Raw genomic sequence first — 26,003 nt, forward strand, 5'->3', positions numbered from 1 at the left:
CAGTTCAGTTATTAGCCTTAAAACCCTAAGCACTTTTTGCTATAATAATATTGGAAACAATAACCTATATGCATATAGGTCAAATGTATAGAATATGATTATCATTATAACATATAATTATATAACAGATATCATAATAGATATTATAGCATGGTACCTGGCACACCATAGGTGTTCAGTAAATATTTGTTGACTTACACAGCCTTTTAGATCTGTGGTCTCTCGTGGACCTTATAACAACCCTGGGTAATAGGCAGTTCAGGCCTTATTGTCCTCAGTTTATAGAGGTTCAGAGAGAGGAAGTTTCTTGGCCAGGGTCAGATAGTATTAAGTGGATGGGGAAAAGGACCTGAGACTCAAACTCGGGCCTCTCGATTCCAAGCCTTTTTTGCACAATTCTGCCTCCTCCAGGCCTAGGTTTTCTTTATCAAAGAAAGATTCTGTGTCTCTCCCCGACACTCATGAAACTGTGGCAAAGCTTCTAGGCTGTGGATTCTCCTGTTCTGCCTGATGTCTGCTTTGACCAGGAACTGAAGGGCTTCTTACAGACTGGGAGATGGAAGGGTCCTTAGAGGGTTTGTTAGCCTGACCTCCCATCCTGTCCTGGATGACATTTCTCTGTCTCTCACTTTGAACCTTCTGCCCTTTCGCCTGCCAGGCCAACATTGGGCACATGGACACGCCAGCGGAGCTCTGGAAGATGATTGCTGGAAACATGGCCCTTATCCAGGTGAGAGTGAGCAGAGGGTGGCAGGGAGAGAAGGCTGGCGGGAGCAGGCAGACCCAAGCAGAGAAATCTTGGAGCCCTTTGGGAGGGAGCATCTGACGCAGAACACGATGACATAGTTGTGATCTAGGGTCTCTAGAGGTGACTTCCATTGCCTCGCACAGCAGCATTGGGTGGGAACCAAGTTACTTAGGAAAACAGCCTGAGGGATCGAAGCATCTTCCCCAGTGGCTTCTGTTCCCCAGGGCCCTCCTGAGGGTAGAAGGACAGTTTGATAACATAAAGGAAGTACAGAAGAGGGATTGGGAATGCTCAGATACCCTCTGCTTCTATCATCCCAATGCCACACAAAGCCTTGTAGATGTGGGACTGTGAGGCCACACACCGAAATGCCCTGCCCAGCTTCTCCTCCATAGGTCTCAACTCCCCCCATTATAGAGATTCCATTTGTCAATAACATAGGTCCAAAGCCTCTACAGGAAGAACCTTGGTGGTCATCTAGACCAGCCCCCAAGGACCATAGGAGACAGAAGACCTCAACCAAAGTTTGACACAGTGTCTTATACATCTGCTAAGTGAGGAGCTCTGCGGTAGTTGGCGTTGAGGGACCAGTTTTTTTTTTTTAAAGACATAGCCCCTCCCCATGAGGAACTAATTTAATTCAGTCTGTTAAACCTTTACTAAGCACCTGCTGTGTGCAGAGCATTGCTGTAAGTACTGGGAGATAACCAGAGTTGAGCAAAAATCCATTCCCTGACCTCGTAAACCTTTAGTTTGACAGCGGGGTTATAACACAAACAGATAACTACAATAAAAAAAATTACAGAAGTCCCTTAGAGAGGTACCAAGCAAAATATTAGAAGAATGAACCACTGGTACCAGCAGGGGATCAGGGGACACATTCTGGGGGAAGCAGCAGTTAAGCCTTAAAGGCTAGGAAGTAATTCAGCAGGCAAGAGGGTGGAGATGAATATTCAGGCACAGGGTGCAGCATGAACACAAGCACAGTCAGGACAATGTTTTCTTGCCCAGAGAGAAGGCCCACTGGGCTCGAGCATGGAGTGTGCAGAGGTGAGCAGTGAGAATAAAGTTGGAAAGGTAGGGAGGTACCACATGTTGGACAGCCTACTCAGAGGAGTTCTAGCTTTAGTCCCTGGGGAGCAGAAGAATGATATGACCAGATTTACACATAAGGAAAATTATTGTAGTGGCCTTATAAAGTATGGACAAATTGGAGGAGAGCTAGAGTTAGAGATGGGGAGACTTATTAGGAGGCAGTGATAAAAGCCCAGGTGAGTGGCAGTGAATCTCTTGTACTAAGGAAGCAGCTGGGAGAAGGGAAGGAAGGGGATGGTTACAAGAGGTTTGGCAGAAATAGAATCTGCAGGTCTTAGGATGTAGAATTGATTGGATATGAGAGATGAGGGAGAGTAGTAGGAAAGAAAAACATCCATGTTTCAAACATGGGAAACAGGGTGAATGGTGGGAGCAGTGACAGAAACAGGGAATGCAGGAGAGATGGCAAACTTTGTTTTGGACATGCTGAGTGTGAGGTGCCAGCTTGGAGATAGAGGTTTGGAGCTGGATATAGATTTGGGAGGCATCTTCATTCCCATGAGAACATACGAATACAAGAAGTGGGAAAGATAGAGAAAAATTAAGGATGGATTCTTGGGAGACTCCCTACCTAAGGTGTTGGGAAGGAAACAAAGAACTGTTGAAGAAAACAGAATTGGTCAAAGAGGTTGGAAGAGAGGTGAGAAAATATTGTTTCTCTGAAACTAAGGGAAAATGGAGAATCTTGACTAACAGGAAGAGAGGAAGGGGCCCTGCCCCCTGGATGAGCAACAGCATCAGCTGTTTCTGAGAAGTCAAAGAGAAGAAAGACTTGGAAAGGGCCACTGAGTTTGGTAAAATCGGTCGTTCATGGCATTGGAGAGGGGAGTTCTGGTAAAGGAGGTGCAGAAGCCAGATTGCCAAGGGGGTCAAGAGGAAGTGGGTGATGAGAAAGCAGAGGCATCAGGTATAGACAATTTTTTAAGAGGTTTAGCAGGGAAGAGGAGGAGAGAGATGGGACAGTCAGTGCCTTAGGGTGGAAAGACCAATGGACACCTTCTCTTTTTTTAAGATTTCAAATAGGCCTGGGCTTGTTTGTAAGATGAGAAGGAGTGGGGAGCAATCATTGAGTTAGGAATACAGCAACCAAAAAATGACATGAGATTACATTCTCTCAGGAGACAACATTTAAATACAGGGATCGGGCCTGGACTTGTAGGGAACTCTGGCATGAAGAAACCCCCTCTACTAATCCAAGTTGGCACCTTCTCTGCAACTTAGTCTTACAGGGAGTTTTAATGTTTTATATGTGTGCCACGGATCCCTTCTCAGAGTAACGTTTTTAAATACACATGGTAAAATCCATAGGATTGCAAAGAGCACCAGTTATGTTTAAATAAGCAGGTCGTTTTATCCTCAGATGAAGAGCTTGTGTCTTAGAAAGCTGCTTAGAGCAGTCAGTGACTTTCCTAGTGTCACCCAACTGGTATGTGTCAGAGGCAGACCTAGAACTTGGGTCTTTCTGGCTCCAAGGTTGTCCCTCTGTCAACTACAGTATGACGCCTCTTCTTTTTACACACACATACACACACATACATATACACACATTATACACATGTATATATTCATACATGTACAAATGTGCCTATGTATATCAAGAATAAACACAAGGTTGTTATATACAGCGTAGTTAAGGAAGACTCTAGTTATTGGAGGGCACAGGGACATCCTCATGGAGAAGGTGATACTTGCCCTAAGCTGTGAAAAAAGTGAGGGATTCTATGAGATAGAGGTGAGGAGGGAGTGAATTCTGTGCACCTGTAACTAGCGGAGAGGGGATGCTTTCTGGAACAAGGTCCTGGAGGAAGGAAGAGGGAAGGGTATCTTGGGCACAGGTAGAGAAATCAGCTGTGCCAAAGGGTAGGGATGCTTCCGTAACCAGAGGGAAAGAAGGAGGAGAGGATGACAAAGGAGTTTAAAGGAGTGGAAGAGGGGACAGGATGGGGCTCTCATCAAATTACCTAAATCTCATGTAGCAAGAGGCTAAATCTTCTGTAAAAGAGGGACATAGGGATGGAAGATAATTGGAGGCTTGACCAAGGAAGGAAAGAAATAGAACAGTAGTGTGAGGCATGATTTGGGGATCCAGTAAAAGTAAAAGTGCAAACACCATGCTAGTTTCTCAGACTGTTGGGAGACCAGAAGTCTGAGATCCTTTGAAGAGACAGTTAAACCCTAAGAAAAACCCTTTCTGTTGTTCATGGCCTCACCTTCATGCCCTGTCCCTTGCCTCAGGTGCAGGCCACAGTCGTGGGCTTCCTGGCATCCATCGCGGCAGTCATCTTTGGCTGGATCCCTGACGGTCACTTCAGCATCAGCCATGCCGTTTTGCTGTGTGCCAGCAGTGTGTCCACAGCCTTCATTGCTTCCTTGGTGCTGGGTAAGAAGCCAAGCAGGAGTATTTACTAGAACTAAGCCCCCACCCCATGCCAGCCTGACTGTCTTACTCCTCTCTTGCCTCCACTAGGCATGATTATGATCGGCGTCATCATCGGCTCCAGGAAGATTGGGATCAACCCTGACAATGTGGCCACACCCATTGCCGCCAGTCTGGGAGACCTTATCACCTTGGCACTACTCTCAGGCATCAGCTGGGGGCTATACCTGGAACTGGGTGAGACTGCTCCCGGGGAATTATTGGCAAATAGGAAGGAGTCAGGGTTAACCTTATGAAGCATCAAGGCTGTGTCTAAACATGTGTCCAATGTGCTGGCTGACTAAGTTCCCTGGGATGGGAATGGGAGCCATGCCAGGGGTTCTAGAAATGGGCCTGTAGTTCTCCTGTGTTTACAAAAACTCAATTTGAAAGCAGTTTTTAATGTCCATAAACCTAAAGAATCAACCAAACAGTCACAAACATTATTTTAAAATACCTACCATGTGCCAGTCACTATTGTAGACCCTGGGAAGACAAAAACAAAGGAAGAGAATCCCTTTACTCAAGGAGTTTACATTCAAACAGAGGAGGTGATACACATCTGCATAGAAATGTACAATACAGATACAAGATAACCTGGGGAAGCCCTAGCAGTGAAGGGACCCAGGAATGGCCTCATGCAGACAGAAGCACTTGAGCCAAGCCTCAAAGGAAACCAGAGATTATTGAAGGCAGGGTGAAGGAAGGAAGGAATTTCAGGCATAGGGGACCATAACCAGGGTACAACAGCCAGAAGGCCTATATGGCTGGAGTTCTTGGAGAGGAGTAATCTGTAACATGTAAGACAATCGGAAAGACTTTAATATTGATCTGTCAGTGGGAAGGGAGTGCATTGAGAAAAAACAACATTCCTACACAGAGGACCTGAGTTTGAACCTCGGCTCTGTTCCTTAATGCCCTGTAACTTTGGGCAGGTCACAGTTTCCTCATGTAAAATAGCAGTAAGGGTTAAAGTTGGAGTAGTTGACCCTTCAGGCCCCCAAATCTGTGATGTTGCTGCAGGCCCTGAGCAGGGATGTAATGAGGTTTATCGCTGTCCTGGAACAGAGGAACCAAAAGATGTTCTTAGATCAAGAGGGAAGGGCAGGACCTTGAGAAAGGAGGAGCCCTGAGGTCTGAATGATCCTGGCCAAGGCCCCTGGGCCTCCTCTGTCCCGTCGTGGTTTGCTTATTTGTAAAATGAGGCTAACACTGCCCACCGGGGACTTGAGCAAATGAGATAATCTACGTAGACCATGAAGCCGTATGTGATTGTGAGCTATGGTGACGACAATGATAATGATTATGTGAGTCAGAGAAGATGACTGACTTGAAAGTGCATTGAAAAGTATAAAAGACCAAATAACCATAGAGTTTTATTAGGATTATTATTAGTTCAAACTAAAAAATAAAACCAAGCCCCCGGCATAGTTTGTCATTCTTCTGAGATGCTTTTGGGCCCCCTCCCCCAAACTGTCCTTACTCTGAGTCTCAGAAAAGAATAGTAGCTTTAGCTCCAGAACCCTGTTCTTCCTAGTGGGGGCACTGAGTAAGGATGGGATGAAGGTGGGTTTGGGGCTTGGGTTCTCCAGAATTTGGCTGTGGGGCCAGGAGTGACAGTTCTCACGACTCTTTCTGCTTCTTTCCAGAAGGCAGGCCGTATATCAACCCTCTGGTGTGTGCCTTCTTTGTGGCCCTGCTGCCCGTGTGGGTGGTACTAGCCAAGAGGAGCCCAGCCACCCGAGAGGTGTTGTACTCTGGCTGGGAGCCAGTCATCATCGCCATGGCCATCAGCAGGTAGGGTCTGTGTCCCAAAGAGAGCCCTCATGGTCTTTCTAGAATCTTCCTGCTGAGGCCTTAGAAGGTGGGGTTAAGACAAGAAACTAAGAAAGCGCTTTCTCCCTTATTGCTGGTGAGGGAAGTGGGAGCAGTGGGGGATGTAAGAAGTGGCTAGCCTAGCGTAGGGATGCCTCAGTTGTACTTTCAGTGCCAGATGAAACTAGACCCAGAAGCACTAAACCTCTTCCTGCCCCATGTCTATGATGCTCTGATCCTACATCCTGGTACTGGGGGACGAGGGTAGTAACTAAAACATGACAGACCCTACTCTGTTCTGAAATCAAGGGAGCACCTCCCAGAGGCCAAACCAAGTGTCTTAAACATATCTACATGTCTGCTCATCTCTTACATTCCCACAGTGTAGGGGGCCTCATCCTGGATAAGACTGTCTCTGACCCCAACTTTGCTGGCATGGCTGTCTTCACTCCAGTGATTAACGGTGAGCTCCTAGCATCAACTAGGGACAGGACCAAGTGGTAAAAAGCAATGACTTACATAAACTGATTGAGGTTCATTTCCTGGGAGAGATTCTTCGTTTTCAGCTCTAAATCTCAGAGGTCTAGAATAATCTGAGATTTTGATTAGGCCTGTTCATGTGGTCTTGGGCCAGGGGTGGGCAAACTGTGGCCTTAAACCAGCTGCCTGTTTTTGTATGTCACTTGAGCTAAAAATGGTACTTACATTTAAAATTATTTGTATTGTATTTAAAGATGTAAAAACTGTTCATAGCTTTTGGTAAAAGGACATTTTGGCCCTGGAGCTGTTAGTTTGTTGACTCCTGATTTGGGGCATAGACATAAGGCCTTGCTCTGTGCTTGGTATCTCTTAGGACATGATTTTTTCTATTTATTTCTATTTTTATACTTCTCTCAAGCAACAGAAGGTCAGAGGCACAGCTCTGAGATCTTGCAGGACCTAATCATGTGTCTTAAGACTGATAGCACTATAGGGAAGAAAGGTATTTGAAATCTGCAAATATGTCTGCGTACTTTAGAAACCTGTTATCTGCACAAGGACACACAAGCGTGCAGACCCAGTGTATGCCCAAAGATGTGGAAGCCTGGGGGATGGATCAGCCTCAAAAGCTTCCTGGAAGTGAGAAACAAGGCTCCCATGTCCTTTCATGATGACTTTTCTTCTGAGTGTCTTATTCTCCAAGTAGCTTAGGGTGCTACCCATAGGCCCAGTGTGAAGGACATCCAAGGTACTGAATGATAAAAATCAGGGAATCGTGTCTCTTTGCCTCCCTCACACCCAAACTCCTGTCTGTCTCTGCAGGTGTTGGAGGCAATCTGGTGGCAGTCCAAGCCAGCCGAATCTCCACCTATCTGCACATGAATGGGATGCCAGGGGAAGGCTCAGAGCCAGTGCCCCGGCGCTGCCCTAGTCCTTGTACCACTTTCTTCAGTCCCGGTAAAGTTCACTTCTCTGGATTCTTGGGTACTTCCCAGACTTGAGACACAGACAAATCACTAATTCTCAGACGTAGAGTTCAGATCAGAGCTCAGTGAATCCAGCCCCTCCCTGAACAATGAATCCCATTGACTTGTGTCCCCAGCAAATGCTCATCCAGCCTGTTTGAAGACCATCCTTCCTGTGACAGGGAACTCACCACCCCAAAAGCCACCCATTCCATTTTTATACTTCTCTGAGTGTTAGAAAAATTTTCCTTATGATAAGGACAGTTTCCATTACTGAGGGAACTAGTTTATTGCTAGAAGCTGTGAACCTCCCTTGGAGAGTTGATTGAACTAAGGTGCCTGGATGGTCAGCAGGAACCATGTGCTGTGGCAGGTTAGATCCCTCTCACTGCCCAAGGATACCTGAAGACCTGAAGTTGGTGGAGTGTAGATGAAGAGGTGCTAAGTATCTCTGGGTTGGAGAGCCAGTTACCTGATGCTGTTGAGGCAAGGGGAATGGACTAGGCCCCGCCTTGACCACTTTGATTTTCCTCTTTTGTGGAGGATCCTCACAGAAGGGTTCCTTGATCGTCCAGCTTTGTCTTACCCCTTGTTCCGCAGATGTGAATTCCCGCTCATCCCGGGTCCTTTTCCTCCTTGTGGTGCCTGGACACCTGGTGTTCCTCTACACCATCAGCTGCATGCAGGGTGGACACACCACCCTGACACTTATCTTCATAATCTTCTACATGATGGCCGCACTGCTCCAGGTATGGGGCTGCTGGGGGCAAAGGGGGAAGGGGAGCTTACAGGGTGCGGCAAATCACAGAACTGCCTCTGCTGGCTTCCCTGCTGGTCTTGTGCCTTCTTTGGGGGGCTGCTTCTTCCCAACTTTAGAGAGGCTAAAGAACTTAGGTAAGAACCATGCTTTGCCCTCCTAGCTTATACTACTCCCCAGAAGCCCTACGCTGACACACAGACACACAGACAGACACGTACAGACAGACACATAGACACACACACACACACACACACACACACACACCCCTACACATACCTACTACAGTTGGCAGACACCAAGGCATTGTGTGACTGATGGACAAAAGAGAGATGAAAATAACCCAGGAATCCTGACTCTTCACTTCCTTTGACCTGGGCTGGGAGAATGAGCCCATGATCCCATTGGGACCATCTTGGGGAGACTGACCTCTTTGTACCTCACTAGGGAGTTGGGCAGCGAGGTGGGGCAGAGGATGAAAAGACCTGAGTTCAAATCGAGTCTCAGAAACTTTCAGCTCTGTGATCCTGGGGAAGTCACTTAACCCCTATATGATTCAGTTCCTCGACTATAAAATGGGGACACACTGAAAAAGAAAATGGCAAACCACTCCAGTATCTTTGCCAAAAAAAAAAAACCCATGAACACAAAGTCCATGGCATCATGCAGAGTTGGACGCAACTGAATGACTGAACGGGAGCAACAAAGGGTAGCTGGGACAGTGGCCCTTGATGCCTCATCCTCTCTGAAGGTTCCTTCCTGGTTACTGGCCCTCTGTTCTTGAGCTGACACAAGTCCCTGGCTGGAATGTGGGAACAGCTGCCTTCCCTTCCCCAGGACACAGTCCTCCAGCTGTTCAGACACTCTCTTTATATGGGTTTCCTCCGCAGCTGCCAAGAAGGGTGTGAGGTTACAAGTGGTTGGCCAGGGACAGCATGGAGGGCCGTGCACGGCAACAGGACTGCTCTCTGGGGTGAGGGGGACTACTGGCTTCCATAGGCAGGGGCAGGGGGCAAGGGTAGGGAGCCATGCCTGCCTTAAGACAGGTAACAGCTCTAACTTCAGCTCTTATTTGAGGGCCCTGGGGATGAAATTTTCATACCACAATATTTACAAAGTCAATCTCTCCCTAGTGACTTTATTTGAACCCAAATGTTTAAAATCCAACTAGTTCTTATACTGATGCTTAACTATGTAGAGAATCCAAATGGTAGGCAGAGTCCAGAATACACAAGGAATACAAACCTTGTCAGGTACAGAAAAAAAGGGGAGGCAGGAGCATCACTCAGGATTTGTGCACAGAAACGACCTTCCAAGACTATCTAGCTCACCCCATCATTTTATAGAGAAGGAAACAGATGCAGAGGAGTGGAAAGGACTTGACCAAGGTCACACACAGTTTGTCACCCAAATATAACTTGTATTTGTACCAATCGGTCATAATTTTGTAGCTATCTTCACTTCCTAATCCTATTTTGCTACAACAAATGTTAAAAATAAGTTCTCGTTTCCTGAGCCCACAGCTGACTGCATGAGGGAAGGAAGCTTGGACTTATCAGATTTTGATGACCCCGAGTAGTGACGTTGGGAGCTTTGCAAATGCTAATTGAGAATATTGAATATGTTGCTGATGTCCCTCCCTCTTTCTTTGAATCCTCACTGAGCAAAGGAATGTTAGAGGCCACCCTGAGAAGGGCCTCTCTCCCCTAGATGGCAGTCGTGCAAAATGACAAATCTAGATCCTTGTGAATCACGGCAAGAAGGATTTCAGTTAGGATAAGAGATTTAGGATGGAGCCTTGCCGTTTACCAGATCCAACCCCCTCTTTTTACAGATGAGGAACCTCAGGCTCAGAACAGTGAAATCATTTGCCCAAATAAATAGGGAGTAACGAGGGATTTGAACCCAGCATCTCTTAACTCCAGCTGCCTTTCTCTGCAGAGAGAAAGAGAAAAATAAAAATAATAAAAATAATAATAGCTCACATTTATGTAGGGCTAGGCAGCACAGTGGATAGAGTGTGGGTCCTGAAATGAGGGAGGCTCATCTTCGTGAGTTCAAATCTGGCTTCAGACACTTACTAGCTGTGGGACCCTGGGCAACTCATTTAACCCTGTTTGTCTCAGTTTCCTCACCTGTAAAATGAGCTAGAGAAGGAAATGGCAAAAGTATTTTTGCCAAGAAAACCCCAAATGGGATCATCAAAAGTCAGACACAACTGAAACAACTGAACAGCAGCATTTATTTAGCTCATTTCGGTTTACAAAGCACTTTACATGTCTTCTCATTTGATAATGGAAATAAAAATGTTCAGAGTTTATGTTCAAAAGTGGGAAGCTGTGTTCATGTCTCTCCCCTATGTCTCCTCTACCCACTGTTAAAGACCTGTCCCTAATGTGACCTGTTCCTTCTTCGATCTGCACTCTGGAGAATTGCTTGTTGCCTCTCTCCTTTTCACTGGCACATACAATAGGTTACTGATCTCTGGGGCTCCCCTCTGTGGTCTCCTACCTATCCTGGTTATCCACCTTCTAGTACTAGAAACAGATAAGCTTCCCTTAGTTGTTCACAGAACACAGAACTAGAGCAGGCGGGGCCCTGGTTTGGAATCTGAGGTCTCCCACTCACAGCTGCACTGACCTCAAACTCTTTCTCCCTTCACTTCAGTTTGCTTTTCTGTGAGGTCCCTTCCAGCCCTGAATCTGTGAGCCTAGAATCTCATTGTCTTAAGTGTCTCAGGAGTCTTCCCAGTTCTGAGTCCAGTAGTCTATCCACCAAGCCACCCTTCCTTTATTGTCCAGGATCATCATTTTTCTAAGGAGGAAATGGAGGCCCAGAATAGAAAGTGCTTTGCCCAGAACTACAAGACTCTTTATTAAGACCCTACTCTCCTCATTCCAAATCTAGTGCTCTTTCTGCCATCTGTGGGACCTTCCTTGTCTCCCTCAAGTGAAATTTTCTCTCCCTCAGATTTCTCATAGCACTTTGCCTCAATTTCTCCTTTGCACTTATTTCACTGTCCCTTGGGGCACAGCTTTTTGTGTACACGATTTCCCTTAGGAGATTGTAAACTCCTTGTGATGCAGGGTCTTTGTGGTCTCCCTCTTTGTATCTTCAGTTCCTGGCACAGTGCTTTCTACATAGTTTGTTAAATGGGACTTTCCCTGAAGTAGATAAGGCCATGAAACATCCCTAGGATCCCTGTAGTCCCAGGGCCAGGGGCCCCATAAGAATCATAATTTTTGTCATACTCCTTGGAGAACTGTCCCACCACCATTGTCTAGCCCAGGTGTAAGTATGGAGACAGAGTACCCCAACTGGGCCTTGCACTGGATATGAGCTCCGGAGATTCCCATACCTAAGACAGAAAAAAAAAGTACTTAACTTTCAGCAAGCATTAATTAGGCACCCACTATGTGCTAGGAACTAGGAATACAAAACCAAAAGTGAAACAATTCTTGCCTTCAAGGAGTTTACAATAAGTCAAAACAAACCTATATTTTTATAGGTATATACAAAATAAATGAATAATTGGAAGTTTCAGAAGAGGAATATACAAGCATCCAAGGAGAATCAGAGACAAGCCTTAACGGGTGGGAAGGAGGAAGTGCCTTGTAGGCAGCGGGGATAGCCTGTATAAAGATAGCATCCAGGGTCATTATGAAAAATAGTGAGAAGACCAGTATGACTGGATCATCGAGTCCACCAAGGGGAGTAATGTGTAATAAGGCAGGACAGGTTAATCTGGAGCCAGGTTTTGAGGAGCTGTAGATGCCAAACAGGGCTTTATACTTGATCCTAGGCTAACAGGATGCCACTAGAGTTTATTCCTTAGGCTACTGATATGAATGAGTCAGCATTGGAGGGAAGTTATTTTGGCAGTGATGGAAAGAATGGATTGGAGTGGAAGAGACGGGAGGTGTGGAGATCGATCACCTGAGAGTTTATGAGAGCCTGAACTCGGATCATGCTTTTAGGAGGAAAAAGAAGGGGGCTGTTTGAAAGTTGTTAGAGACTCAGCCCTTGCCTATGCTGGGGCTACCCACCAGGGCCTGGTGTAGAAGCTGGAGTTCAAATCCAGCCTCAGAGGCTTACTAGTTGTGTGACCCTGGGCAAGTCACTTAACCCTGTTTGCCTCGGCTTCCTCATCTGTAAAGTGAGCTGGAGAAGAAAATGGCCATCCCCTCCAGTATCTTTGCCAAAAAAAACCCAAAATGGGGTGATGGAGAGTTGGACATGATTGATAAATGACTGAACAACAAAGATCTCCCTGAGTTTTCTAGCCTCTAAATCTGATCTCCTAGCTGGAGCAAGGGAAAGCGCTATAGGTCCTAAATTTTGCAGGGAACTGAGAAGAAAGAGACCTCAAGAGGCTCCTGCTTAGATCCCAAGGTATTAACTGAGAATAAACATTCCTTTGAAAAAGTGCACTCTTTGGAAGATACAGACTCACATGGAGCAATTTCTGAAATATTCTTAAAGAATGGCCTATTGAATATGAAGGGAAAATGAAGAATTATCAAAGGAACCCAAAAAAGTTATTTTGAAGAAATCCTCTTCCCAAAAGAAACATTCCAACCACGTGACTGAAAATTGGTAAAAGTAGATTGCCAGAGGGAAAAAGAAACCCAGAAATATAGTAAATGTAGAAGGAACTTGGATGTGTACCTACCAGAGAGAGAATAAAAGGAGACCTCATAGATAAGCATGCTATCCAGGCCAAAAGTCCCCCAAACAATGAAGTGCATATTGAACATCAAAGAACTCCCACTGGAGAAAAACCCTATCAGTAATGAATGTGGGGAAAACTTTAGGTGCAGTTCACTACTTATCCAACATCAGAGAATCCATACTAGAAATGTAATGAATATGAAAAGGACTTCAGGTGGAGTTCCCAGTTTATTCAGCATCAGAGAATTCATACAGGAGAAAAATCCTGTGGATGTCAAGAATATGGGAAGTCTTTCAGTCAGTGCTCATCCTTTATTCAACATCAGAAAATTCACCTGGGGGAGAAATCATATAAGTGAAGCAAATGTGGGAAAAGCTTCACTCAGAGCTCGTTACTTATTCGACATCACAGAACTCTCCCTGGGGAGAAAACATGTAAGTGTCAAATATGTGAAAAAGCCTTCAGTCAGAGCTCCCAGCTTAGCAAGCATCATCAATTCATTCTAGACAGAAACTTGCAAATGCGATGAATATAAAATAGCAGATCTCACAAGTGATTCGGTGAAGCAAAGATACGTTATTCAATTCTCCAGCTATTTTGTAATCATCATCAATGTGCACGTCGCCGTGGTGAGGGCTAGAAATAAAAGAAGGTACACTGATAACTTTGTTTCAAAGCCTTAGGCAAAATGCTAGAAATTTGAACAGAAAGAGATAATTTTCATTTGTCTGAGACACAGTTCCTACTTTCTAGTCATTTATAGTCTGGTGGAAGAGCTAAGAAACAAATACAGATCTCTACAATACAAGGCATTGGGTTAGAAGTGTCCTGTTAAGTGGATTGAATTCCATTTTTGGAATGCAAAGTAAGGAGGGATTTTTCAGCTAAATTCATCAAGGAAGAGTTCTTTGAAGTAGGTAACAACTGAGCTAGACTTTGAAGGATGGCCAGAATTTTGTTTCGTGATAATAATAGCCCCTACCTCCCAGGCTTGTTGTGAGGACCAAATGAGATAGTAAAAGTAAAACACTTATCACAGTCCCTGGCACGTAGTTGGCACCGTATAAATGTTAGCTGTTATTAGCTGTTATTATTATTACCTAAACCCTGAAGTTTTGTGTGAAGGATCCTCTTTCATAATTGCAAAAGTAGTTGGTCACCTCCCCTTGTCTCCTGCCTTTGAACAGGAATTCCTTCTCGTTCCAGTAACAAGCAAACCCTGCCAGCTGCATGGCAAATACTCCCCCAGAGTCGTCCTCCCTTTTATCTCTTGTATGATTCCGCCTTTCTCTCCCCCTCTTTCTACTGTGAAAGATGTTACTTATTTATCCTAATTTGCCTCAGAATGCTGCTGATTTACTTTGTGCTGTAAACAGGACTGAAATAGATAAAAAACTAAATCTGTGCCCTAGAAAGTTTGAGGGGAAAAATAAGGTTATTGTTAGTAGATATGACAAGATTTGGCAACTGACTGGATATGGAGTGAGAATACCAAGCTTGTGAACCTGCATAACAAGATGGTGATGTTTGCATAGAAAGATAATGTGTTGATTTTGAGATGTCTGTAGGACATCAATTTCATAATATCCAATACCTGTTTGGTAATGCAGGTCTGGAGCTTAGGCAAGAACTATGTAAATCTGAAGGATATATAAATCTGGGAGTAATTTATGTAGAAATGATGGTTCAATGCGTGGGAGAATGATGAGAGCATGTGGAAAGAGAAGAGGGCCCAGGTCTGAACCTTGAAGCATACCAGCATTCGAGGGGCATTTGGATCCAGCAGAAGAGACTGAAGAGTGGCCAGACAGGAGGAGAAGTAGAGTTGTGTTGTGAGAACCCAGAGAGGAGACAATCTCCAGAAGAAAGTGGTCAGCAGCATCAGATGCTGCAGAGAAGCCAAGAGAGTGGAGGGACTGCCAAGGGGCCAGTAGATTTGGCGATCAAGGGATCATTGGGTAATGTTGGAGAGAGCAGTTGACAAATGAGGCCAGGAGCCAGACTGCAAAGGCCTGAGAAGTGAGTGAAAGGAGAGAATGTGTAGGTAACAGGTGTACATGGTTGTGTTTTTATTTTTCTAGGAGTTTGGCTGAAGAAGGACAAAGGATAATAGTTTGAAGGAATGATAGTATCAGTACTGAGAATTTTCTAAGGATGGAGAAGATACAGACCCATTTGTGTGTTGAGAAGAGGAGGGGTGGCTGTGAGGGTGATTATTTAAGCAAGATTCGGGTTGATTGATTAGCACCTGTTATTTTCTTCCATAACAGCTGGGTCCCAGTACTAAGATCTCTCTTCCATCCTACTTCAGGACATGACCTGAACAGTTGTTACATCCCAGCACCTTAAATAAAAACCTTGCCCTTTTTAACCTAAGATGCCTATGACATTTCTGTTTTAGACTAGTTCCAGATTGGTGTTGATACCCCCCTGTCCAGGGTGGTATTTTTAGTGTTGGGAGAAGTGAGTGGGGGTGGGGAAGGATTGTGGAGAGGCAAAGGATTGGACAAGATGGTCTGTAGCTAAAGATTTTGGTGCTCTGAGGCCTGGCCACCTAAACCCTCTGATTGTGGGCTGGATGGGGTGATCTTTGCTTCTTTCACTTCAAATGAGAGGTTTCATGCAGCTGGGCCTCCCTTCTCTCCCCAGGTGCTGATCCTCTTATACATCGCAGACTGGATGGTGCACTGGATGTGGGGCCGGGGTCTGGACCCAGACAACTTCTCCATCCCATACTTGACTGCTTTGGGTGACCTGTTAGGCACTGGACTCCTGGCTCTCAGCTTCCACATTCTTTGGCTCATCGGGGACCGAGACACAGATGTCGGGGACTAGCTTCCACCCTTCCACCCTCATCACCTTGTATTTGATTTTATTTCTTTTTGTTTTCTCCCCATCTCCCTTTCTAGGACTTCATTTTGATATTGAATTCTCATTATTTTCAATGGGAATTTTTAATATGTCAAGCCGAGTTTGTACAGTGAGCATTTAGGAAGGCCAGATTGACTGAGAAAAACAATATGAGTCAATTTTGAGACAATCACCAAGTGCAATTTCATGGTGGGTGCCTCCAGGCAGGATGGGGGACATCTTTTTAGGAAATAGGGACAAGGAGTCCAACCTGAGTAACCTACATGTTTGACTAATAGGGGAGCCTTTTGTGGGTGGGCTCTGGCTTTCTTGGTTGACTGATGGGGATAATAAAATCATCCCCTTCTTTCCTTGAAAATGGGTCATAAGAAAGGAGCTAAGTGGAGGGGACAACTGGTCCCTAGCCTTCTTTTCTGCTGCTGAAATCTGCCCCCCAAAGAGAATGAAGTGGGTTAACTGTTCCCATTCTGGTATGTCTCTCACCCCATAACTGTTAGGTACCACCAGTAAGCTATCCCACTGTTCTCAAATTACCTAACACTCCGTGGAAGAAGCAAATAGTGGCTTGGTCACCCTTTGCCAGCCACAAATTCTTCCAGTCATTCAAATACTGATACCCACATCCTCTCAGGGCTCAAACAACAGACTACGTGTCTCTTCCTCCCCTCCCCCACCCATTCTACCCACTCCTTTTTCATATTTGAACACACCCTGCCCCCTGAATGAGCCAAGGGGCTGGGTCAGCAGCTGGTTCTATGGTTGGAGAGTTTCGGGGAGAAAGTTCTATTTCCCCCTCTGTGCTCTAAATCACATGGAGTCAACTCTGTGGTTTCTAAGCAGCACTTCCCCTTCCCCCTAACCCCCACTGCCACTTTCCTTCCCCTTAGCTTCTGTCTTGGAGCATTCCTTTATTCATTTATTCACTTATCCAACAAATATGTATTGAGTACTCACTGTGTACAAAGCCTGGAAGAACAGTCTTCTCCTAGACCAGCCCCCCAGGAAGCTGGCTTTGTTTTTCCCCACATCATCATCTCTTTGCTACTTAAAGCACTCCCTACTTCCTTTGGTCTTATAGACAGAACCTGCTTTTGAACTTGGCAGTGAGAGAGGGCTTCTGGAACCCAAGTTTCACCAAACTTAGGCTTCCCCTTTTTTCTGTGTTTTGGCTCATACCTCTTCCCATCCCTGACCACAGCCAAGGTGTCCATCAGGGTTCCTGGCTTGTCTCCCAGGTGTATGCCTACTGCAGCCAGCAGGAGCCCAATTCCGTCCTCCCCCACACACATCCCTCTACTCCTAGGATTCTGCCCATTGGGCGCCCAAGAGAATCCAGAATCAGGAGTCTGGACCTTACCCAGTTGCTGCTGTCTTTCACTGGAAGGAAACTGGGCTTCTCAGCATCTCCACCGTTTATTGCTCTGGACCAGATCAGGAATCTGGGGAAAACAACACATAGACTCATGCATGTATGGGTCTGGGCATTTGGATGCAGGTGTTGCTCAGCTTCTTTGCTCTAAGGACTTCCCATGAAACCTTCCTTCTTAGCCAAGAGGATGATGGGTAAAGGAGAGGCTGGGCTCATCTCCACTCTCCACTTCTACCCCCATCTTCTGCATTGTCTGCCTAGGGGCTGTTTAGGCAGGAGCCCCATCTTTTATTGATACCACTCTCATCACTGGGACCTTCCACTGAATTTTATGGAGCAAGCCTTTATTCCCAGTCATTCATCCTAGAATTAGATTCTGGTTGGAAGTGACTTCCATGATCATCTATCCACCCTGGGCTATGTCAGCAGAGTGATAAATTCACTGCTTTGGACTTGTCTTCTCTGCTTCCCCTGCCTGATTCCTCTCATGCCTCCACTGTCCTCTCCTATCTTCTCTACACACACAGCAAAACAAAACCCCCGCCAGAGGTCATCCCTCTTCCAGCTTCCCAGTTTGACCAACTTGTCCAACTCATCTTTCCCTCATCCACAGATTCCTATTTGGGCCAGTGAGTGGACCCTCCTCCCTCTCAGGTCTTGAATGTGTGGCCTTCTAGAAGAGGGGAAGAAAGAGGGACTGTGGAGTGAGAGAATATCACTGAAAGTGCAAATGCATCCAAGGTTTCTTTCCCCAACTGTGCATGTACTTTAGACCTGGCTGCAAGGAGCAATGTTGGTTTACTCTTGTATTCTTAAAAAGTTCCAGAATTGTGTCTTAAGAGAATTATTTATAGTTGCTATAACTGAATTGACAAATGTCAACTTAACTGATAAATTATATTTGGTTAAATAAAGAGGACATTTATTTAGATTGTGGGTGATTACTTGTGTCTGGAAAGAGGGGGTTTTTGTTCTGAATGGAACAAAACCAGCATCATGGAGCACAATGAAATCTCAAACATAGACCAGTCATTCAGTGAGGGCCGGCACTGCTAACACAGCAAGGAGGAATCATTTTCTCCATTTTACAAATGAGGAAAAAATATCCAGAAGAGTTTAGTGACTTGCCTATAGTCAGTTAAAAAATGTTAAGGTTGAGATTTGAACTCAAGTCTTCTGACTCCAAGAGTAATGCTCTTTGTTATGTAAATCAACAAAGATTTGAGTCATCTCCAGTCAACCTGTTGAATATCTGGTCACTGCATTCAGATGACTCTGGAGGAGAAGTGAGGCTGGTGACCTGCACAGCCCTCCCTCAAAACAAGTCAAGTGCAATTCATGTCATCATTTCTCTGATGGCATGGTGGTCTTCAGCATCGAAGGACAAACACAGTTCAAAGGGTAGTAGGGATTCCAAGAAGTGTGAGACAAGATGTTTACCTTATCAGGACTTATGATCTAACTGAAGCAGGAGATACACTGTGCCCAACAAGATAAATGTCCCGAGCCCCAAATCTGTTTCTGCCAGGCCCAATATTAGTGAAATATACCCAGGTTAGCACTATGACATCACCAGATCTCTCTGATGAGACTTTTAAAGCCTAATGGAAAGAACTAACTGGTTGATATGATGTGTTTAGAGCTTCCTAAAGTTATTAACTATCATACCCTGTATATAGAGCTCTCAGCGCTGATTTTTAGGAGCTGGGAATCTGGGGGTCAGAAGATAGCACTCAGAGGAGTTAAATGATTTGTCCCCAAGAAACCCCAGGGAACAAATCCATGATAGCACAGCGGGGTAAGAACCAAGGTTTTCTGACAACCCAGTGTTCTTGCCATAGAAGTATAAAGAGTAGAATGAAAGTTGTCACCATCTCCCCCTGCGGAAGAAGGAAACCACCTCCTGAGTTAGAAGGGGGAAAACTGGTACTTTGTCAGTGTTATTTCTCTTGCCTCTGAGGACAGAAGAAATACATTGTATCTGGCCTTCCCTACTGCACAATTCCTTCCAGTTAAATAGATAGCTAATCTCTCTTTATCAAGGTCATAGGCTGCCTGACTCCTTAGGCATACTCCACTATAATCTTAGAAGCCATCTCCTCCCTAAATCCAAGTATTTCAGTGTACACTTTATTTTAAAACACGACCATTTGTTATCTTGGAGAGATAGAGTGCTCAATGTTCCTTCAGATGAAAGGTTTCTCCTCTTCAGCTGTCCTGAGTCTCAAACAGTTGAGAAGCAATCCTGCTCCTAGAAATTCTCCCCCTTTCATCTGTAGTGGGGAAAAAAAATAAAGTATTGTTTGGTAAGAAGGAAGCAACAGATTAAGAACCAGTAGACTTACCTTTCTGCTGACTCCATTTGACATTGGTCATGTCAACTAACCAGTCTGGGCCTCAGTTTCCTCATCTGTAAGATAAGGATGAAATTTCCTGTTCCTAATGTCCTCTTACTATGCTGTACACTAAACATAAGACCCCTCATGCATCCCACGACACTGTTAAATATTATCCAAACCAGATCGAAATGTAAATGGGAAATATTTTATAAAATAAATAAAAATACAATCAAACATAGATATTACATTTTAAAACTAAGTCAATTTGTGGCCCATAGGAATCCTTATGTACAGATCAGTGGCCCCCACTTCTCTTTGAGTTTAACATGATGGTTGGACATGATTTAATAGGTAAAGAGACCCATTCTGTCCAAGGAAAGCTCTACAAATTATAGTTGGGAGACATAACATGGTATTGGCCATGTGGAGACGGTCCTGCCAGAGCAGAAAAAAGCTGGTGTACCTAGAACAGGGTATAAAAATCATAACCCCTTTCTGTCCCCTGGAACTTGAATCTTCATATTCCCTGCATTTATAGGAAACGATAGTTAATAAGTGGCAGCCTCAGAGCCACTAAGATGCAGGTTTGAGTCCTGCCTCTGACTCACACTAGCTGTGTGAATTTGTACTTGATCTCTCACTGCCCTAAACAACTCCTGAAGATACCAAAATGTCTGCTTGCATTGGTAAAGAGAGTTTCCTCACCCAAGATTTCCTGTACTAAAGAAATCACAGATCCTGTCTCTATCCACATCTGCCAATAGCTCCCCTTGTGAACTTGTGTTAGTGTCATGAGTAAAAAATAAAAAGAGAGAACTAGAGATCCCAGTTGGAGAAAGTAATTTTTATTTGATGGCGGTCATTGAGACTGGATGGGCTGAGGATAAGACCTCTGGTGAGGAAGGACTCCCTTTCTAAGTTAGCCCATCCCACTCTGGGATATCTTGTAGTTGGAACCCCCTCAGCCTCAAATTCATATCTTTGTAACTCCCACGCATTCCTCCTAATTCTACCCTTTAGGACCAAGCAGAATAGGCCTAATCCTTCCACATGATATCTCTTCAAATACTTGAAGACTGCAATCATGTACCACTTAAGGATAAACATCCTCCGTCCCTGTAATTGATCTTCATAAAGTACAAACTCAACGCCCTTCCCCATCCTGGTGACACTTCCAAGTTGATCATTCATTGTCCTTCCTAAAATATGACACTCAGAAATGGCTACAGTATCAGTATTTTAGACATCATCCGACCAGAGCACAGTTCAATGGAACAATCTCCTCCCTAGACTTTAATAGTAACACTTACTGTGAAAAATTTTTTCAAGATTTCTATTGTTTTTATATTACCTTCATTTCAAAACACATCCTTCCTAACCTTCTTCTACCCAGTGAACCATCTCTTGTAACAAAGAACAAAAGAGAAGGGAAGGGGAAAAGGGAAAAATCAACAAAACTAACCAATACGTCAACCAAGTATGGCACCTAGAGCCCCCACATCTGCAAAGAAGGGAGGAAGACATATTTTCTCATTTCTTATTTGGGGACAAGCTTGGTCAATGTGCCTGTCTCAAACCTCAGTTACTAGTGTGAAGCCTAGTTCACACTAGTTTCTCTAGTGGTCATATCACGCAATGGACTCATTCTGAGTTTGGAGTGCACCAAAACCTATAGAACTTTTGGAGACAAATTTCTTTCTAGCCATGCCTTCTCCACCTTGTACTTTTCAAGTTGCTTTTTTGAACCCAGGTGTTAAATTTTCATTTCTTAGATTTTTAACAAAGTATCTAGCTTGCAGAAATCTTTTTTTGGATTCTGAACCATCCTGTATAGCTGTCCCTTCCAGCTTTGGGTCATCTCCAAATCTGATAAACTTGCCATCTGTATATCTTAATCCAGCTTCTAGTATGGATCTACTTCTTGCCAACAAAGTTGGTTACTAGAGTGAAAATAATATGAACCTTGCATATAAGTTACCATGCATCTTAGAATTTGTGATCTAAAAAGAGAAGAAAGTATAGGCTGACATATGCTGCAGATTTGGGAAAAGTAGCAAGCAGCCTTCAGAGTATTAATAGGAAATAGAAATGGATTCCCACAGCCTAAAATTCTGCTAGGGAAGTCAATCCAGAAGATGAGAAGCTCTCAAGAATACAAAAATTGATAATTACAAAAAGAATGGAAAGAGGGAGTTGCCTAAAGATACTTCTTTAGATATACAGAGAATGAATCAATGAAGAAAACATTAAAAGAGAAATGGTAGACTGAGGGAAAATATTTGTATCAATATCACTAATGAAAATCTACTATATCCAAAGCATATATGGATTTGACACATATAAGACCCAGAGCCATTCTGTAGTACATAAATGGTCAAAAGATATGAACAGTTTTTAAAAGAAGATTAGCAAACTGTAAATGACCTCAAGAAAACTTGCTCCAAATAACTAATTGTAAGAGAAACATAAATTAAAGCAATACTGAGGATCTTGCCTCATTTCGTTCAACGTTGACAGAACAACAACAACAAAAGAGGAAAACAATCAGTGCTGGTGAAACTGTGGAAAGACAGGTACCCACTCTAGTTAGTGGATCTGTGAAATGGTTCAACTGTTCTGAATTTCAATTTGGAATTATGCAAGAAAAGTCATTAAACTTACTTTTAAGTAAATTAAATAAAATTACTTTGTAATTTAAATTACTTTATTTCTTAGATTCTTAGATTTTAGCACAGTATTCTAGCTTGCAAAGAAGTCTTTTTGGATTCTGCACCATCCTATATGATAGCTGTCACTTCCATCTTTGTGTTATCTCCAGATCTGATAAACTTGCCATCTACATATCTTAATCTAATTTCTAGTATGAATGTAATTCTTACCAAGAAAGTTGCTTACTAGAGAGAAAATAATAGGAACCCTGGATAAGTTACCATCCTTCTTAGAATCTGTGATATAAAAAGAGTGGAAAGTATAGGCTGACATAGGCTGCAGATACCCAAGTCCTTGTAACAAGAAATTTTTTAATAGAAAAAAAAGTTCAGCAAAATTAACCAACAGATCGACCATGTCTGATGGAATATACAATATTCCATACCCATAGTCTCCACCTCTTCAAAAAAGAAGAATTTTTTCATTTTTTCTCTGAGGCTAAGCTTGGTCATTATATTTACGTGATATCCAAGATTGATTGGTTTTTCTTTCCATTTATATTGTTGTAGCCATATATGTTGTTTTACTGGTTCTGCTTTCTTTACTTTGTATCAATTAATGTAAGTCTTTCCATGCTTCTTGTAATATTTTATATTAATGATTTCTTAGACTGAAGTAATAGTCCATTTCATTCATGTTTACTTTGGCAAAGCATTTTTAAAAATTTATTATTATTTTTATTATTATTTATTTGTTTATTATTATTTATTTATTTTTAGTTTTCAAAATTCATTTCCACAAGATTTTGAATTCCAAATTTTCTCCCCATCTTTCCCCTCCTTCCACCCCAAGATGGCATGCATTCTGATTACCCCTTCCCTAAGTCTGCCCTCCCTTTTATCATCTTCCCCTCTTATCCCCTTCCCTTTTACTTTCTTGAAGGGCAAGATACTAGAGCAAAGCATTTTTACAAAGCCTTTCATGCTATTTTTAATGGAAAAGAGAGGACTCATGGAAAAATGGTTGCTGGATGATAGTATGGTTAAGTGACTATAGATTGGATGAAGAATTAGGCTAGTGTAGTGTCCTAGAGATCCATGCTTGTCACATGTGGGCAATAGTGATACAGAGGAAAGAACCTTAGATTCAGTCAGAGAGTCTGGGTTCAAATCCTAGTTTTGTCAGTTAATACCTATGGAACTTTGGACAAGTCGTTTACCATCTCTGGACTTGCATCTCCTCATCTTTAAAAAAGTTGATTGGATCAGGTGACCTCTAAAAAGTATGATCTAGCTCTAAAAGTATGATCTTATGGTCTTTATCACCAATTTAGACAAAGGCGTAGACAGCTTATTTGGGGCTTTAAGTAAAAAGACCCTATCCTAAAGGTGTGCTTGAGAAATAAAGGCATATTTGTATATGGTATATTTTTTCTGCATCCTTCAACTTCCTTTTCCCAAAGTAAATGACTCACTTATCACACTCGTATTAAGGCTCCATATTGGATGACCTGTAAGTCCCTCATTCTTCAGTGATGTTGTACACTAGGCCTACCCTATTCCCCACACTAACCACAATCAGTAAAATACGCAAGCTCGACTTGGCCGAGGCGCTACCACATTCAACTGCAGGCCTAGGCCCGTTTCTGGCTTTTTTACTGTCCCTTGACTTGATGCATTAGTCAGGAGAGAAGTCCTTGGCCAATGAATCTGCCAGCCCTCTATCTCAGGAAGGTTGCTTGGGCATTTTGCTGGAAACTGCACAACTAGGTCCCTGATACTTAACCAAGCTGCCTTCCCCTCCCCAAAAGCCCCACATATTCCAGGGCTTGGCTACCAGCCCTTGGAAGAGCCTGAGTCAGCCTTGTTCTGCCCTGATACCCTCACTTCTTGTTCCTACCCCTGGCTAAAACTGCAAGGCTAGCTACTGGAAAGCCACAAGGCCCCTTGTCAATCATTTCTAAAAGAGTTGATCTGTTTTATATTCAATATTTCGCTGAAGAAATGGAATAGGGATAGGGTAGGAAGGATAAGTACAAAGTGCTTCCTAAAACCATACCCTGATCCCTAGGGGAGTCAATACACCCAAGTTTGGAACTCTGTCCAAACATTTATCTGATATGGATCTGACTGTGGTCAAGACAGATAATAAAGGAAAAACCAAGAAGCTGGCTAGAATTAATGAAAAATTTATGGATGAGTGAGTGCACACTTACCTAACCTTCTGTATCTAATTGGCCCCAGACCATGCTTGCTCTGTGTTCCATTGCCCCAGGACATCCAGCCTGCTGTGATGCAATTCCTGTCTACCTACTTCCAACACTTGCTCTAAGAATGGTAATCAAATCAATACAACCATCAATTCTGGAAGGGAACCCAAACTTGACTGCTCTATGGCTACCCACACATATTTTCCAGAATATGTGACTTGCCCAGGGTCACAGAGCTAGTAAGTGTATCTAGTTGGATTTGAAGTTGGGTCCATCACTCAATTCGTTGCACCACCTCATTGCCCTGAGTAAAAGGAGAGGAAAATCTTTAACACGTTGAGTAGATCTTCCAATGGATTTACTGAAAGTCAAAACAAGAACGCACTGGATGAGGAACCCTAAGGGATTCATTTTGTACTGGTGAAGGGAGTATTCACACTAATGGAAATATGGATATATAGAAGTGTAACACCAAACCTAGGCTCACTCCTTCAACTCTCACTTGCCCTGGAAGGTCAAATTTCCAAAGGGACAACTGCTACCTCAGGTTCTAGTGGTAAGTCTGTGTGATTATACTTGGTACTTTTTAACACTTACTCTTAACGCCACAGCTCACAAATTCCCAGTGATGTACTTTCCCATTAACAACTAGCAAGTATAGTCAATTAGCTCTTAGAAAAGAAATTTATTCAAATGTCAAAGCAAGAATTGTAGATACAAAGGCCTCCAGAACCTGGGGCATATTCCATAAATACCCACAGAATCCTTGGAAGGGAGAAGGAGTACTTACTACCATGGTAGTAAGGCACATGCACAGGGAATCTATGTGGCCAGGTTAACTCACAATTATGGAGCTGCAGGGCCATGCTGTCCTTTCTCTCTCCAGAGAGTGCTCTGGAGTGGGATATGGTGTTGGAGAGGGACAGGTGACTCATCTGGACCTGTTCCGCACAGGATATAGCATCTCTGCAGAATGAATCTATCTGTTGCTGGGCTGAGCCAGAAAGGTCTCCCCTTTCCTGGACTGGCTCCTCACAGGGTGTGACATCAGTGGTAGGTTGATTCCCTGGACTCTACAGACTCAGTCTTTGATAGGGAGCTATAATATCCAACACATCCAGCTTCAGGCTCAGCTGGAGTGCTACTGTGTTCTTTCAGAAAGGTCAGAAATTCTTTGTGTAGGATTGTCAGAAGTCATTCCAATTCTGTTTCCTCAAGGCCTCAGCTCTGATGTTTGTCACCTCCCAGGCAGGGGGTGAGAGATAGTCAGCTTTTCATCTTCTTGACAATTCTTTGTGATTCAGGGCTGGCGAGGGACCTCATCCTAATTTATGGTGATTCCACCAGAACATTTCTCTGATTCCTGTCCGGTCTTACATAAACAAGTGGCTGAAAACAAAGGTAGTGAGTGTCTGTTGGAGAAGAGGGGGAAAAGTGCATTGTCTCTGCTACTCTTTTCTTATGCAATTGAACCATTCCAAATCTCAGATCCACATATTCAATTGATACCTGAAAGGGCATCATGCAAATATTTCTTTCTTCAATAATTAAAAAATTTTATTGTTATTCTGAACTTGACAAACACCCATACATGTGACTATTCCCATCTACAAAGATA

The 26,003-nt window shown here is 43.7% G+C and overlaps 1 protein-coding gene across 3 annotated transcripts in view; it reads left to right on the forward strand.

The window, feature by feature from the left end:
- Positions 1 to 18,117, forward strand: part of SLC41A1 (solute carrier family 41 member 1) — a 34,485-nt gene extending 16,368 nt beyond the window's left edge. Inside the window, exons 3-10 of one of the 3 annotated variants that reach the window (XM_072648032.1) lie at positions 659 to 730; positions 4,079 to 4,223; positions 4,311 to 4,457; positions 5,909 to 6,056; positions 6,458 to 6,537; positions 7,377 to 7,511; positions 8,120 to 8,268; positions 15,598 to 18,117. In XM_072648032.1, the coding sequence (XP_072504133.1) occupies positions 659 to 730; positions 4,079 to 4,223; positions 4,311 to 4,457; positions 5,909 to 6,056; positions 6,458 to 6,537; positions 7,377 to 7,511; positions 8,120 to 8,268; positions 15,598 to 15,783 (1,062 nt within the window). In that variant the 3' untranslated portion in view covers positions 15,784 to 18,117. Of the gene's footprint in view, positions 1 to 658; positions 731 to 4,078; positions 4,224 to 4,310; positions 4,458 to 5,908; positions 6,057 to 6,457; positions 6,538 to 7,376; positions 7,512 to 8,119; positions 8,269 to 15,218; positions 15,318 to 15,597 lie in introns of those variants that run through there. The other 2 variants (XM_072648033.1, XM_072648034.1) reach the window with 2 other exon arrangements.
- Positions 18,118 to 26,003: the final 7,886 nt, after the last annotated feature.

This window comes from Notamacropus eugenii, chromosome 2 (genome assembly GCF_028372415.1).
Source record: "Notamacropus eugenii isolate mMacEug1 chromosome 2, mMacEug1.pri_v2, whole genome shotgun sequence".
Taxonomy (NCBI): Eukaryota; Metazoa; Chordata; class Mammalia; order Diprotodontia; family Macropodidae; genus Notamacropus; species Notamacropus eugenii.